The sequence below is a fragment of the Anguilla rostrata genome, chromosome 9 (assembly GCF_018555375.3).
Source record: "Anguilla rostrata isolate EN2019 chromosome 9, ASM1855537v3, whole genome shotgun sequence".
Taxonomy (NCBI): Eukaryota; Metazoa; Chordata; class Actinopteri; order Anguilliformes; family Anguillidae; genus Anguilla; species Anguilla rostrata.
In genome coordinates, this window is record NC_057941.1 from 44,769,269 (window position 1) to 44,785,147 (window position 15,879).

At 44.0% G+C, this 15,879-nt stretch overlaps 2 protein-coding genes across 5 annotated transcripts in view; one reads left to right on the plus strand and one right to left on the minus strand.

Annotated features, from left to right (window-relative positions):
• Window positions 1-15,583, minus strand: part of LOC135263901 (syntaxin-1A-like) — a 111,475-nt gene extending 95,892 nt beyond the window's left edge. The window contains exons 1-2 of one of the 4 annotated variants that reach the window (XM_064352364.1): window positions 15,324-15,452; window positions 14,775-14,911 (exon numbers count right to left, since the gene is read on the minus strand). In XM_064352364.1, coding sequence (XP_064208434.1) covers window positions 14,775-14,789 — 15 coding nt within the window. In that variant the 5' untranslated portion in view covers window positions 14,790-14,911; window positions 15,324-15,452. Of the gene's footprint in view, window positions 1-8,106; window positions 8,263-14,774; window positions 14,912-15,323 lie in introns of those variants that run through there. The other 3 variants (XM_064352361.1, XM_064352362.1, XM_064352363.1) reach the window with 3 other exon arrangements.
• LOC135263900 (uncharacterized) lies at window positions 11,224-14,013 on the plus strand. Its single transcript, XM_064352360.1, has one exon. It carries the CDS (start codon window positions 11,275-11,277, stop codon window positions 12,544-12,546), a length of 1,272 nt encoding a protein of 423 aa, XP_064208430.1. The 5' UTR covers window positions 11,224-11,274; the 3' UTR covers window positions 12,547-14,013.
• Window positions 15,584-15,879: the final 296 nt, after the last annotated feature.

Sequence of the window (15,879 nt, forward strand, 5' to 3'; positions counted from 1 at the left end):
CTCCCAACAGTGGCCGACACATACGTGCCGTGCACACGTCTCCACACGTCGTCTTCCTTCTGTGCGTTAGCACACACAAACCACAGCCGCTAATTTACCATGACTACGCTCCAAATATGGGCATCGGACCCCAAACAGGAACTTCTCATCTCATAAACCGTACACAGCAAAAAAAGAAATGGTATCAGCAATGCGCTGATTTCAGAATAACCTCTTCCCTGTCTTCCACGTCATTGCCTTCACCTTCATAAACCTGAAAGATTTATGGGTATGCATAAATTCTGGATGTTGATGAAAACAGACTGCGTTTAAATTGCACCTACAGTAATCGCGTACTCCAGCTCCTTCCCACCGGTTTAATTTCCATAACACATCAACCTGCTGCCGGTGTTTAGTCGTATAATTTACAACAACATCAACAATATTGCTTGCTTTACTTAGTCCACATTCACATTAGCGGGGCTACACTGAAGGAATGTCAATCAAATTCTGAATATAAACATTTTGGTGTGCGTGGCGACAGAGCCGTCCAATCAGAATTACAGGCGATGTGCAGAGGGGAAGCAGCATTACACTTCAAATCCACATAATCCCGGTCCGACAGGTAAAACACGAATTACAGACGAGCGATGGCTTAATTTCACACAAGATTCGTACGTCTTTAGTCCACACCTCCACTCCCATCCCACCGGAACGTGATTTAAGTAATGAAGAGGGTTAGTCCTGACACAGTCTCACAAACAGGATTTTCACCAACGAGCACCGAATCGCCTAATGAGTCCCAGCGAGCTGACTTGGAGGGTGATCCGATGTTATTTTCAAACAGGGTACTGCCAGGATGAGCACGGAACATGCCAGCACCAGTCTCCATAGGGCAATGTGCAATTGGCGATAGCTTGGCCCAGGGTATTGGGGGGGGAGCAGTAGGAGTTCAGTCAGTTAGGGATCCATGTTCATCTCCACCTGGCCACCTTCCCCAGCCGACTGGGCACCTATGGACCGTATGCGAAAGTCACGTATGAAAGGTCTGCCTCGGACTCCGCTCCGTGTGAGCTTAGCCGTAGTCTGCGGTGTGAAAAGAAGCAGCAGGCCGCACCGCGTTTCGCCGGAGAACCGTGGACGCCTACGCCCTCCCAAAATCGGCAGCGGGGGTTCGCGGCGACGGTTGCAGACGATTGGCCGTCCCAAATTGGGGTGGGAATTGGAGACGCTCAGCCCCATATTGTGCACCAAATTATTTTTTATTTTAAAAACAAAGACATGAGCAGTTAATGGCACCGCATCAGACAGCGACGCCGAGAGATGAACAGAACAGAACAGCGCGGCGAAAACCGGACTAAACCGGAAATCTGTACGTTCGGCGCGAAACGCGCCTCGTGAACATCAGGGCCGAGGGGCCTCCGCAAACAGGCGTCCCCGTCAAATTAACAGGAGCATCCGAACGGCGTTAAAATTAAAGCCGGGACTCCACGCCCGATAACACGGCATTATACCCTTCCCTCACAGACACGCGGGCTGAGCGCGACGCCTCCATTAGCGTCTCAGCGGCCCGCGCGCGTTTTATGGCGGGGCGCTCAGACGCACCGAAAAACGCGAGCAATCCCACGGCCGAAATCTAGCGGGAACCGGAGCGACGCAGCACCCCGCGATATTAAAATGCCCATCAGGGCATTGTTATTACCTCATTAGCGCAGACTACCTTTAGCGGAGCGTCGTAGCCGCGACTTCCGTCTCTCAGTAAAAGGCCAATTTGCTTAGTTTGGACTGGAATTGGTATATTCAATTTTAGGAACTAATAGTTAATTTACGTTTTGGTGCACTTGTCTTCGATTTCTATGAATTAGTCACATTTTAATAGCATCCGTTCACTGTGAAAATCCCTTCTTCTGCAGCACTTGGATCGGCTGCTGGCGTGTGGCTACGAACATTAACTTTTATGGACCTTTAGGTTTGCATGCAGCCATCAATATAACATTACAGGGCTGAAATTTAAATTCTGAGGCACTGAAAAGTAATCACAGTCAGCACTTGCGGCTGTAATTTCTGACAGATTTACGCACTTTACTTTTACACGTGGAAACATTCCAGGAGGAAACGGATTCGTTGTTCAAGTCAAGCGCGCGTTGGCATCGGCACATAAAAACGGAATAAACCCTCGCTCGTTCGGTGCCCGGGGGAAATCAAATATCTTTTAGAACTGTTCCCCAGTAGGATAGCACATTTTAATCCATATAAAGAAAATCAGCACAAACGACGAAAAACAACATGGGGAAAAAAAATAAAACAGCACGGCCTGGCTCTACAAACAGCCCAAACACTCCCCTCCTGTTCCCTTCATAAAGCCCTGGAACACCTCAGGTAGTAAAATAACAAGCTCCAGATAGCGAGTCCAAACCTGTGCCCGCATGAATCGAATTTAAAAATAGTACACATTTTTTTAGAACCTTGGTTCCTACCCCCCGCCCCACCTCCTAACGTCTAGTACAGTGGTAACCAACCATGTTCCAGGAGATCTACCATCCTGTAGGCTTTCATTTCAATCCTAATTTGGCACACTTCATTCTACCAATCAGTAGCTCAGCGAGATCTTTGTTAGGGTTGGAGTGAAAACCTACAGAACATTAGATCCCCAGGGCTGGTTACCACTGATCTAGTACGTAGGCCTATTTTGAAATGATAACAACAACAATTAGACCTACACGTTTCTGTACACGTGATCCATTTTAAACGCATTTATTTTCCCCGTCCTTTCACATTTCTTGCTTTATTGAGACAGGCAGACGGCAGAGAGGGCGACGGACAGAGCGGGGAGCCAACCGCAGCCACACACCTCAGCGCGCACTACGCCTCAGCGCGGGAAGGCAAACCGCAAGTCACCTGATCTCACTTAACGATCCGAAAGGGTAGGCCCCCGAAGAGAACCCGCGGCCGCGTCTCAAAGCCGGCCCCCCGGCAGACAGGGCTGGACGCGGGAGCAAGCCGGCCGTGCAGAAGAGAACTTAAAATGAAATAAAAATCGAAGACATGAGGCGAAAATACAGCCAAAAGAAAAACATTTCAAGGCTTCGCTTGTTCATAGCATATTGCTTTTTAAATATATATATATATATATTTTCAGGGCAAAAAATACTTTTTCAGCTTTATTGGACAGGAAAGTGTAGAGAGACCTGAAGAACGGAGAACGAGAGAGAGAGAGAGAGAGAGAGAGAGAGGGAGAGAGAGAGAGAGAGGGGAGAGAGGAGAGAGAGAGAGAGGGAAGAGAGAGAGAGAGAGAGAGAGAGAGGGGGGAGAGAGAGAGAGAGAGAGAGAGAGACAGACGCCACCAAGGTCGAACAGCCGGAGCCGAACCGTCACCGTCGCGGCTCGCAGTGAGCACGCGGATGCCGCACCACTGGCTATGCCACAAACCACCCCGGCGCACGACTTTCACAGCCAATAGGAAAAACAGCTAGCTAACTGTACTGCAAAACTAGGCCTGTAGCTCCACACACACAAAGATCTTCCTTGGAGAAGAAGGCAATCAACCAAGATTATTAACGGCGTCCCAGAAATGAATCTGCACCATTTTGATGAGGCGTTGAAAGAATACAAAAGGTGACGCCTATTAGGACCCAGAGGATAATTAACGCTCCACCTACACTTTTTTTTTTTTTACACTCTTACATTTAAAAGTGTACGCTCATCACTGTAGAAAACAAGCCGTTGTGTAATCACAGAAAAAGAAATTCAAAATAAGGCAGGACAGCAGCGTCGCTTTCATTGCATTGACAAGTGCGGTGATGTAATCGCCATCAAATTATCACCTGCGCGCCAGTCGGGCCTTCACCGAGCCTTCTGACGGCGCGCCGGAGATGAATAATTCATCCGACACGTACGCGAACGAGGGAACGGGGAATATTTCGATCGCATTTAGGCGTCGGGCGAAGAATACACCGGCAGGCCGGAGCACGCCGTTCCACGGCCAGAAAGCATCCCTCGCAGGCACCCGAGTGGCTTTAAGTGAAGTTGCCCCCGCCCCCGCGTGTGAGAGATGAGCCCTTCATGCCGTGTTAGATCATCAGCTGACTTGACTGTAGAGAGGAGCCCACAGTTAGCAGGACGCTACAGGCCGTCTCACTGAGGCAGGGTGGGTTTAAAGCAGCTCAGGGATTCAGCTGCATAAATCACCCCCAAGCCATTTGCCAGACACCTACAGGCTACCAGGTGTATGCCAGAGGCATGGTCTACAGGCTATGAGGTGTAAGCTGGAGGTGTGGTCTACAGACTATCAGGTGAAAGCTGGAGGCGTGGTCTATAGACTACCAGGCGTACACTGGAGGCGTGGTCTACAGGTGGTCTACAGACTACCAGACCTAGACTACAGGCTACCAGGTGTATGCCAGAGGCATGGTCTACTGGCCACCAGGGGTAAGCTGGAGGCGTGGTCTAGGAACTACCAGGTGAAAGCTGGAGGCGTGGTCTACCGGCTACCTGGGGTGCATCCCATTACCCTTCACTCCTCACCTCCTTTCCTCCACTCCCCAGCTACCGCTCGTCTCCTACCCAGAAGTACGTGGAGGAAAGGAGAGGGGACACGAGTTTGAAGCCGCTTCGCCCATACAGTTCTGTGTACTTCGCTCGCCAATATTGGGACACTGGAGGGAGGGATGACACGAAGATCGGTTTCTGGGGCATGGAGGAAATGAGGTGGTAGTAGAGGATAGGAGGCATTTTTCGAATATTGGGATGCACCCCAGGTATAATCCAGAGGCGTGGCTCTGTTCTGATCCGCCTCAGCTGTGCTGCGGTACACCGCGGTGGGTGCAGGGTGTGGGAGGAGGGCCTGTGGGAGCTACCTGTGCAGGTGATGGGACAGCAGAGCACTGCTGATGCTTTTAAACGGGAGAAGGAGACAATAACAGCCGGCTTTATGAATAGCTCCTGACAGCAGAGACTTAACAACAACAGCCATTCCATATTCTCACAGCTCTGCGATTTACACCTCTAATTTGTACTACATCCTTGTCACCTCTTCATTATTTTGTTTGACAGGCAAAAAAATAAATCAATAAAAAGTGCCTCAGCTGAACAACAATGATGTCATTGGTCATAGGCATCACACCAAGGGAGGGAGGATGTCAGTTGGCTCCTCGTCTCACCGCGCAAGGCCGGCCCCCTCCGGCCAATCACACTTTGACAGGCTGCCTGCGCATACGCATCCAAGGCAACGGCCGCTGAGCGAAAAGAAGGCGGCCAAAACTGGTGGAGTATGTTGGTGGAGGATGTTGAGACGGGCCTAAGAATGGCCAGTTTTATTCTAAACTGGGAGAAAAACACCGCCTTACCAACCCTCTCATCTGCAGTAGCCCCGTGCTCATTATGTACTGCAGTTTCCATTATGAACTGTACTCTCCAAAAGGCTGATCCCTATACCACCAGCCCCTTCAGCTAGGATCCATCCATACTGAACTGCACAGCACTGTACACAACACAGCACTCCACTACACTGCTCTATGCTACACTGCACTGAACTACACTGCACTGCACGACACTACACTACACTACACTACACAGCATTGCATTGCACAGCCAAGGTCAGTTCCAATAATCTTCCTCCACTAAAAATTAATGGCAGAATAAAATTGAAGTCCTGCACCTTTGATTGCCCTCACAGATTTTTGAATGAAACACCTGCAGTCCGCCGTTCGCTGGAGTAACAGGTGCCTCCATCCACATCCACTCATCCGCTCTCGGCAGCCAGCTGAGGAACGGCACTCGGCTGGCATCGGTCCCAGGTCCCCCCCCATCCCCCCATCCCCACCCCCCCCCCGCCACGCTCTGCTCCACCCAGTGATCAGCATGTTGGGAGTCAGGAGAAGAGGCAGTGGGCTCTCCCAAAATAGTCAATAGATGTCAGGACTGAAAATAAGTTGTGTAATGAAATCATGTAATTGGCCATCATTAAAAAATTTTAAAAATCAATAAATGGCAGAAATGTTATTAACCTTACATAACTAATTCCAGGCTATATATACAAAAGTATCTGGACAACCCTTGGTCTGGGGCTGTTTTTCATGGTTTGGGCTAGGCCCCTTAAAGTAAAGGCAACTCTTAATGCAATGACATTCTAGATGATTCTATGTTTCCAATTTTGTGTCAACAGTTTGAGAAAGGCCCTCTCCTGTTTCAGCATGACAATGCCCCCGGGCACACAGCGAGGTCCACACAGATGTGGTTTTGTTAAGATCGGTGTTGAAAAACTTGACTGGCCGACACTAAGCCACGACCTCAACCCCATCCATTGCCTTTGGGATCAATTTGAAAGGCAACTGAGAGCCAGGCCCAAGCACACAGTCCGCGACCAACCTCAATAATACTCCTCTGGCTGAATGGAAGCAAATCCCTGCAGCAATGCTCCAACATCTAGTATAAAGCCTTGCCAGAAGAGTGGAGATTGTTATTGCAGCAAAGGATAGACCGACTCCATATTAATGTCCATAATTTTGGATGAGATGTTGGACGTCAGGTGTCTACATACTTTTGGCCATGTGGTGCATATATGGTAGAAGACTCTTACATTTCAAAGGGGATTGTGTTCATATTCAAAGCAGAGTCTTACATAATTACAGACCTCGAATATTCACACTGATTAAGACCATTAGATTAATCCAATGCTTGGATCGTTTTCCAACTGGCAGCACCAATGACATCCATTCTGTTAACTTCTGACCAGTCATATATCAAGTGTGTGGTAGCAGTCTGGACAAGCCGTCAGAAAAAGCAACAAAACAAAAAAAGGCCTGCTTCTCCCTGTAGAAAATGGCTACAGTGAATCTTGTCAGGGCGGCCCCAGAGAGTTAATTAAGACCTCAGTTGAAATCCTGTGGTCAACAGGATTATTATTATTTGCAGGAGATTTAAATAACATTCGCTCACATAAGAGCAAAATGTGACCTGCTAGACACCTGATTATTCAACATGTGGGGAGGAAAAAAAAAACATACTTTACAATTACACATATGTCTTTACTGTTTTAGGTTTTATTTAGTGAAGCTAGACCTCCAAGAGAAACTCAGGCACTACTCTATTGGAGAAAAAATGAATTTGCATAAAATATGTAGGGTATTCTGTGAAGTACAGTAGCCCACATTTAAATGCGATGGCAATAACTTGTATGCAAGTGCATTAATTATATATTAATATTTCAACCAACGGATTATTATAACTCATGCCAAAACATAAAATCCTAGATTCAGAAATGTATTTATTTGTAGTGGTTATATTCACGTTAATAATAACTTAGTACTTAGTAGTTTAAAATTTATACTCAGTGTATTAATTTAAAACCAGGAATGCCTCGTCCTGAGATGGGTAATACTTCACAGACCTCCATCAAAGCCTTAGTGCTTTATTTGGAGGTCATTCGCCTGAAACGTTTAGCCCTCGTGACCTTGTTTGACAAGGAATTGCACCTAATTAGTTTCCGCATTGACTCACAAAGCCTCAAATAAACGTGAGTCCACAATTCAATTATAAATCGATGAACACAAAAAGTGTCAGAAAATTACAGTGCAAGTTACCGTTACAACTCTCGCAGGAAGCCAATCAAAGAGTTAAAAAAAGACCAATTCTGAGATCAACAAATGTCCATGTTCAGTATTGTCGCTAGTTAGGCTACGTTACATGTATTTGGCCATCACAGATAGCGCCCATAGATAGCGCCACCTGACAAATCCAGTCCAACTGAAGCGCTCTTCACCGTCTTTAACCAAAACCAATAAAGATGGTAATAGGCTGCATTAACACTACCTAGGGTTGGAATGTCGACAATTATAGAACAATTCTCATAAATTAAATAGTTAAATAGTCTACTTGAAACTAAATAATATTCGCACACACCCGGTGTGCGTCAAATTATTTTAATACTTCATATTGCAGCGTTTACATATGGTTTAAAGCGCCTTTCCTCCGATAGAAAGAAAGCAAGTGCATTCTATATCAAAACGTTACGTTCTGCGAATCGTCTCTACAATGCACGTCGTATTACACATATTTCAGCGACACAAACCACCGTTTGCTTCAGTTGTGTCCAAACTCGCAATCAGAAAAATATTACTAGCTACTTACACTCCTAAGCTCTTGCGTACGGTCCTTCATGTTGTATATTGGACTTCTCCACCAGTTTCCCTTGTAGCTTCTAACAGAAAGAAGATGCTTCCAGTATCTCCTCTTGGTCGCTCAGACGATTTCCTTTCCCTTTTTCAAAGCGATATGGGGCGGGGACGCGCAAGGGGTGTAGAGACACCAAGAGCGCGCATGGCTCATTTTGAGTCGGAAAGAGAACGTGATTTATTTTCGCTTTATATAAGCTGGCACACATGGAAGATAAAATGGAATTACATGCGTGTTTTACCCATTCTCAGTCTCAGTCACAGTGATTATCTACATATCAGTTACATTAAACATGTATATAATGAAAAGTGCCACGACATATATGGATATGTAGGCTCCTTTACAATCATTCATAAGATCAAACATCGCGCATTTCGGTTGATGTTTGATATACCTTTTTTATTTAAAAAAAGAAACAGGTTGCAGAAGGATAACGCCCAGCTGAGCTGTGGATTTCATTTGTTTCTGTTTAGGGAAGTTTTTGTTTAACAATAGTGACCTCTGCTGGCCATAATTTCCCGGAACATGTTTGAAAACAAAACCTGTTATCTTGACATCAAAGTAAATGTTATAAAATCTAAAGCTGAACAGAATAGCATTACACATACACATCAAAGTTAAGACTTGGTGGATTAAAATCAGCTAAAACTGTTCAAAAAACACCATTTAGTTATTGTTTGTGACATCTCTTCGCTACTGGGGAGGCCGCGTGGGGGCGTCCATACGTATTAAACGCTCCGATGACATTCTGAAATTAAATTAACTTGCAAAAGAACTGGACTGTGCCTACATTAAAAACCGAGGTTCATGAGCTAGCTTATAGTCATTATACCTGCCTCATGAAACTAACTGGGCTAAAACAAAATACTTCATTGCTTTTATTGCAAAATGCTTCATTGTATTAGCCGTTAGCACTCCCATATGTCATAGGGGAAAGGGAACTATGCTTGTTTTTGTATTTATTAACTGGTATTTGCATGTTAATATTCTTCATGTTGTTTGTGAGCTGGTCAAATTCTGTCACATCTATGAAGACCACTGCTATGATTACAGCTGCATGCAGTCAATGAGTAAATTTAAAAATAGAAAACCAAGCTGTCTTTGATGACAAAACAGTCAAATAAAAATGATTTTGCAAATGGTCGTAAACCACACTGCCAAAAATAAATAGAAGTGAATGTGATAATCCTGTTTAAAACCTTTCATTTAAAAAAAAAATCTAATGCCCAATGTACATCAGATAAGAAAAGAGACAAGTCAAAAGACCTGGCTGGTGTATACCTGTCAGCGTTGGAACAAACTTCAACACCTGCTGCAGTCTAATGAGATGCATCGACAAGATCGTCCTAAAGGTATACAAAATAAATGTTTCTTTTTTTTAGGGAAGAGCAGAAGAGTTATTTTAACATTTTGAACTTCAGTCCAGGATCTCCTATTGCCCACTTAACATCGAGAAAGGAGATAGACGTCTCACTTCGAAACAGACTTGGGCGTAGGTTGCCTGGTGGGCGGACGGGTCATCTCCGTCGCTCCGTTGAGTCTGACTCACTCGTGAAGCGTTTTGCACGTGTGAAGCACCGTGCCAAAGCCCGGGTTTCAGCAGCAGGAGTCGACGCCAAGAGATTGTTCAAAGAGCGCCACTTCAGCACATTCTCTGGGGGCGAAGACTGTGTCTGAGCAAAGACGCACGCCAGCACATCCTCCCTCCTCCGCCACCCCCACGAAGGGTGGTAAACGGAGGCCGTTCCTCCCAGCCATGCTGAAGAAAACACTTGTTGTTTCAGCTTTATTACGAAGAAATAAAACTATTTTCTTTTTTCTGAAATGAAGCAAAGTTATTATATGTTCTGAAAAAATTGTCTGAATGTAAATGATTATGTCAGTCCTGTAAATGGACATATCTTTTTGAAAAGCCTAAACAGAACAACTTTGTGGCCAGCAACTATTTCAGCTAATTAACAACAACAACAACAACAACAATAATAATAATAATAATAATAAGTATAAAATACTACATAGTGTTATTACTGTGCAGGGCTAATAATTCCACACTGAAACAGAACCCAAACATCCTCGATTACGAAGTGGGTCACACCTTTTGAGGGTGCTTGAAATGTACCTGGGGTACTTGAGATAGACTGTGCAATACTTACATTTTTAATCTACAGCTTTAATAACACTGTATGTCCTTAAAGTGCTATAACTACTCATAATCAGAATAAATTAAAGATGTACCAATGAGGCACGCACTGAGATGCTATCTCAGTACTTACATCAGCTTAAAAATAATGCATGCTCTTTGGGGTAACGGTCGCATTAGGGAATGTTGCTTTAGCAACTGATTACTCCTAGCTGCTAGTTTACATGTCTGACACGTTACATTACGACCTCTAGTGGTGTCACTTGTTGTATATGGTTTGACGACGTCATATTTTTTGTTGGTGTAGACCGTAGAATAATATAAACGCAAGAGCTCATATATGCATATTTCAGTAATGCCCCCAACCAGGGGCCCATATGCAATATGCTTTTTTCATCATTTTCCTTTATTAGGTTTGATTAACAGTTATAGTGTTTGAGCTTGACACATTTTACTTTTCTTGTAACCCTTTACTTATCATATATAAGTAGAAAACAATACACAAAACCTCCTAACACATCATGTAGCAAAACATCAGATGGATTTTTTAGATAAAGTCCATGTTAATGGAGACTTATTTTTGTTGTATTTGATTTAAAATAATTATAAGGAGTGTCAATAATTGTGACAAATTTGTTTTTGGAGAATACATTTTCACTAAGAAAACGTCTTGGCATAAAATAATATTTCCATTTTTGAGTACACAACATAGCTCATGACTGTTTATTTTATACAGCTTTATTTATTCGTTTTATAAAGTGTGTGAATAGAACTTTTTTCTTTCCAGTAACTGTGTTGGTCAAATGTAGGACTTATTTCTTATACTCAATTACTAAGGGTTTTGAAATCCTCCCTGCGTTGGATTGGATTATGGCACGGTGCTTTTACATAGTAACCCTAAAATACTGACGTTATTATTGGTTCTTAACCAGAATTACCGGAAGTCGTTTCTGTGACAGTGTCCGGTCTCTCCGCCTGCAAAAATGGCGGAGGTCGGACGCGCGTTTGGAAGGACAGCTTTCACTCTTTTGAAAAAGACGAATAATTTATTATTTTCGAGGTCTGGAGAGAAGACGACCAAGAGTGCCATTGTAGCAGTAGCTGTGTCCAGTGGAACTCGAACATGGGCACCCCAATACATGGACCCGCAAGCTCAAGGACATAGCTGTCAATCGGTAGTATTTTCCGTGGACGATATTGAAAAGCCACCGGTCCGTGAGACCAAGCTACTGAGCTGTTTACCGAAACAAGTGAGTGAGCTGATTTTTATCTGTCAGCTCGAAGGGGGATTCTTTTCTCATGGTTTAAATGTTCGAGACTTACAGGTGAACAGTGCTCCGAGTGGATTTGAAAACACGCTCTGTGTTATTTCATGTTATCAGACAGAATTCCCAGAGTCATTAGAAAAACATATCCGACCAGGCAGTTCGGATTTGTCAAAGACTGAAGAAACGAACAAATACACCGAAGACCCAGGCTGTTTCTATACGTCGCTAGCTTCCGGAAATACTCGGGTTCGTTTTGTTGTTAACCTGGCTAGTTCAGTTGGTAAACAGAATCATTTCCTGACAGCTGCCGTCCTTACTAAAAGTCATGGGACATGGGCTCAACAGAAAAGATCACTGTCCACTGTGATGTTAACTGAAAGAGGATTTTTGCAGCGATCTCGTGGAGAGGTTCGATCATCAGTCCGAGCTTACATGAGAAACAACAGCCCGGACCCACCCCCATATCAAAGCAAAACGGCGTATTATGACACTCTGCAGGTGCCCACGAATGCCACGCATGCTCAGATAAAGACAGCTTACTACAAACAGTCCTTCATCTATCACCCAGACAAGAACGCGGGCAGTGAGGAGGCTACGAAGCGCTTCTCTGAAATCACCGAGGCTTACAACGTGTTGGGCAACAAGAGTCTGAAAAAGAAATATGACCGTGGCATCTTAAGCAAGGCCGACGTGCAAGGAGCGGGCAGACCCCCGGCCAAGGAACCGCCCAGCTCCAGCGCGGCATCGCAGCAGAAGAGGCCCCGGCAGTCCCCCGCAGTAGGCATGAGTGGAAAGTCCGTGTTCGATTTCGATGCGTTCTATCGGGCTCATTACAACGAACAGCTTCAACGGGAGAAGGACGTACGCCACCGCAGAGAGGAGATTAAGAAAAAGGTCGATGACCCGAATCAGAATTTTTTGACTGAAGTGACGGTGGGGCTCTTGGTGGCCATGGCAGTGGCTGTTCTGGTCAGCATGAAATTGTAATGTTCCGTTGACCGGCTGGCAGTGAACACACACTTAAGGAGTTTCTCTCAATGCGGAACTTTTTGTGCTAGCACACCTTAAGTGTGATTAAATTGACGTGGGTCACGTGTACTGTAGCAAATAACATTCAGCCTGAACTTATTTACCTCGATGAACGCTGTGTGAAGGTGAGAACTAATGTGTAGCCTGCTTTTTAACGGGCTGCATGATGGTATTCGAGAACAAGTTGCTACAGGCAAAACATGTGAATACTATACATTAAGTTTTGGTGGTTTATTTTTTCTTAATATAAAATTTTGTGATAGTCTTCTTCACAATTTACCATAATAAGAACATTGTTTTAATTCTGTTTTAGATTTCTGGAACTTTGGGTTTAAATATGAAAGAATGTTCAAAGACAGATAGTAGGCTCTAAAATGGTGTAATGTCATGCCTTTGCAGCTTTCACACTGTTTTATAAAACTGCACAATGACACAAACCTCCCATAAGAGGCAATGAATAAATGGCAGCCAGAAAAAGACATTACATCTCAGCCTGGTGATTGAAGGGACTTTACATTACGAGTTCCCATTCAGCATAACTGCACTTTAAAAGAGATGCACTCAGAGATATACTTAGGCAGCACTACAGTATACTATACATACAGTATGCTATATATGCAGTCTATCGACTACAGCTGGTACAGTAATAATACCTATGCAAAGTATTGAATTCTGCTGTACTGTGTACTGACTGAAGGGATGGTTTGTGCGTTCATGTCTTTGTAAGAGCAGGAGAATGGGGAGCACTTCTGGTGCCAGCCCCATTCAAGGGTGATCGTAAACTGAATGATATAACAACAACATTTTTCTTATCAATGTTAACCAAAGTTGGGTTAAGTAGTGGTTGTTACTACTGGACGGCAAGGAGATATAATATCCTGTAAAAGTATATAAGCCTTATGTATAAATGTATACACATGTATATATAAATATCATTTATATATAAATGGCAATGTGTGTGCCATGAAATACCTTGCATACTTGAGAGGAAAATGTTATTTCTGAAGATTTTATCCTTTCCTACATTTATTTTTCTTATTTATCATTCATTTTTTCCAAAAGGGCTTCTTTATGCAGTTTTTGGCGACAAATGTTTTCAGTTAAAAAAAAACAAACATGTTATGCATTGTAGCAGGCGTGCAAGTAACTGAAATAACTGAAACTAGCAATAAGATCATTCATTAAAGATTGTGAATCATCAGCCAAGCTCAATTTAAGCCCACCAGAATACAGAATTGTTGTTTTACATTGTGTTTTCACTTGTAATTTTTTTCAAATCAAAAAATGCATTCACAACACCGCTGAACTTGAGTAGTACAGTAGGCTACTGTACTTAGAGATTTGAGAATTTCAAGGTGACTGCGTTAAAAGGCCACAAGGGGGAACACTTTCCTCGTTGCAAAATAAACTTTTCCCCACTTGAAACTGTACATGATTTTTTTCCCCAAGACAGTAAACGACCAAGAGCCGTGCTAGTGGGGAAAGCCGGTCATGACGAGCCCTTCCCCCCCCCCCCCCAGAAAAAAAACATACCCTACACATGTACACAAATGGTACCACTGCACCCTATATATCCTAAAAGTCTGTAAAATTGTATGGGTCAAGCATAATCTAGACCAGGGGCTTCCCAATCCTGTTCCTAGAGTTCAAACATCCTGTACGTTTTCACTCCAACCCTAAAAAAGCACACCTCATTCAACAGCTAGATAAGTAATTGACCTCCTAATTAGTAGAATCTGATGTGCCAAATTGTGGTTGAAATGGAAAACCTGCAGGATGGTAGAACTCCAGGAACAGGGTTGGGGAGGCTTGGGCCCTGTTTCATAAAGCAAGATAACTGAGTTAGCTAGATAACTGCACCGAGTAAACACAGAACTCCCCCAAGTACTGAAGTAAAAAAGGTCCCGGGTTTTACTCGGCGCAGTTATTCAGCTAATTCATTAATCCTGCTACAATTAATACCATGGACAGCGCTCGGTACGGACAGTGCTTGGCGCCTCCAAGCTAGTGGAAAGTGCCGGCAAGTCCGAAAAACAACAGAATAAACGGAAACAAACATCCCAACTATATACTCATAGTAGAAACCAGGCCACACAATACATACGAAAAAACAAGCTCCGCACACATGGCACGGTCCATATCCAAATCTCCCACCAATCCCCCTTAAAATGGCATAGGCTACTCACTCGTTTGAAAGGCATCAGGCGAGACTTGCGTTCAGCAAAATCATTTACAACCCGCTTTCATGGAGCGCCCGGCGTGGACAGCGCAGCTTCGTAGGGACTTTGGTTTTCTCTTGTTGGTTTACTCCGTGACAGAGGCCCTAAAACGCATTGCAGTCTTTAAACTGCTCATCGAAACCGGACATGGAATAAAGGCATTGCATTATGTATTCTATGTAGCCTAGAAGAGTGTTTTGGTTTTCGTTAACTTTAGTTTACTAATTTAGATATTGTAATATAACCACCAACAGTATTGGCAATACTAAACAGCACCTTTTGCAGTTGTCCGCTGTAGCCTGCGCAGCGCTCTCATTTTTAGTTAATTGGTTTCCCAAGCCGGTGTTACACCTGCTTTCCAAATAAGCCTAATGAGGTGCAATAGGACTCAACATAGCCTTCTAACTGGTCTGGCAACTGCTATCAAACATGCTACCCATCTTGTGTTCTCAACAACGGATATTTTAAAAACCTATAATAGTAGGTTATACCTAAATCTGAACTTGTAACACCCACCTGCAAGGTTAGACAGACAGTGCATGGCCAGCTAGCATCAGCTGTATCATTCTCCGGGTTAATGGCTATGTCGTTGTTCGTTGCAGTGGGAAGGAGTGCATGGTTGCCTGAAAATGGCATCCGATTTTGGGAGCTTTGTTCCCTCTTTCTCCTGGTCACTTTTCTAGCTACGTTCTCTTGAGGAACCAGGAGCCATGACCCACGTAATTGCAAGCTAGCCAGGATTTGTGTGGCCGCTCTTTAGTGTATTGGGATTGACGCTTTCAAACGTTACCGCTATGAAGGAAGCTACATCACATGATAATAATAGACATTTGCCATTGGACAATGCAAGCACATTTACTAGCAAACATTGGCTATATCAACCACAGCGAATGGGTGTGGCTACTCCGAAATTATTTTAATAAAAAATTATATAAAGAGCACTCTGCAAAGAACGGGTTCCACAAGGCTTCTCTGCGTCTCCATAGAGAGGAACCCTCTCTATTTCAAAAGTTCTCTGTTGGTAAAAATGTTTAAATCTTGGAGATTTCACACTTTTTAACGCCTACCATAG

Coding starts and splice junctions, on each gene's coding strand:
- LOC135263900 (XM_064352360.1), top strand. CDS start 11,275: ATGGCGGAGGTCGGACGCGCGTTTGGAAGGACAGCTTTCACTCTTTTG.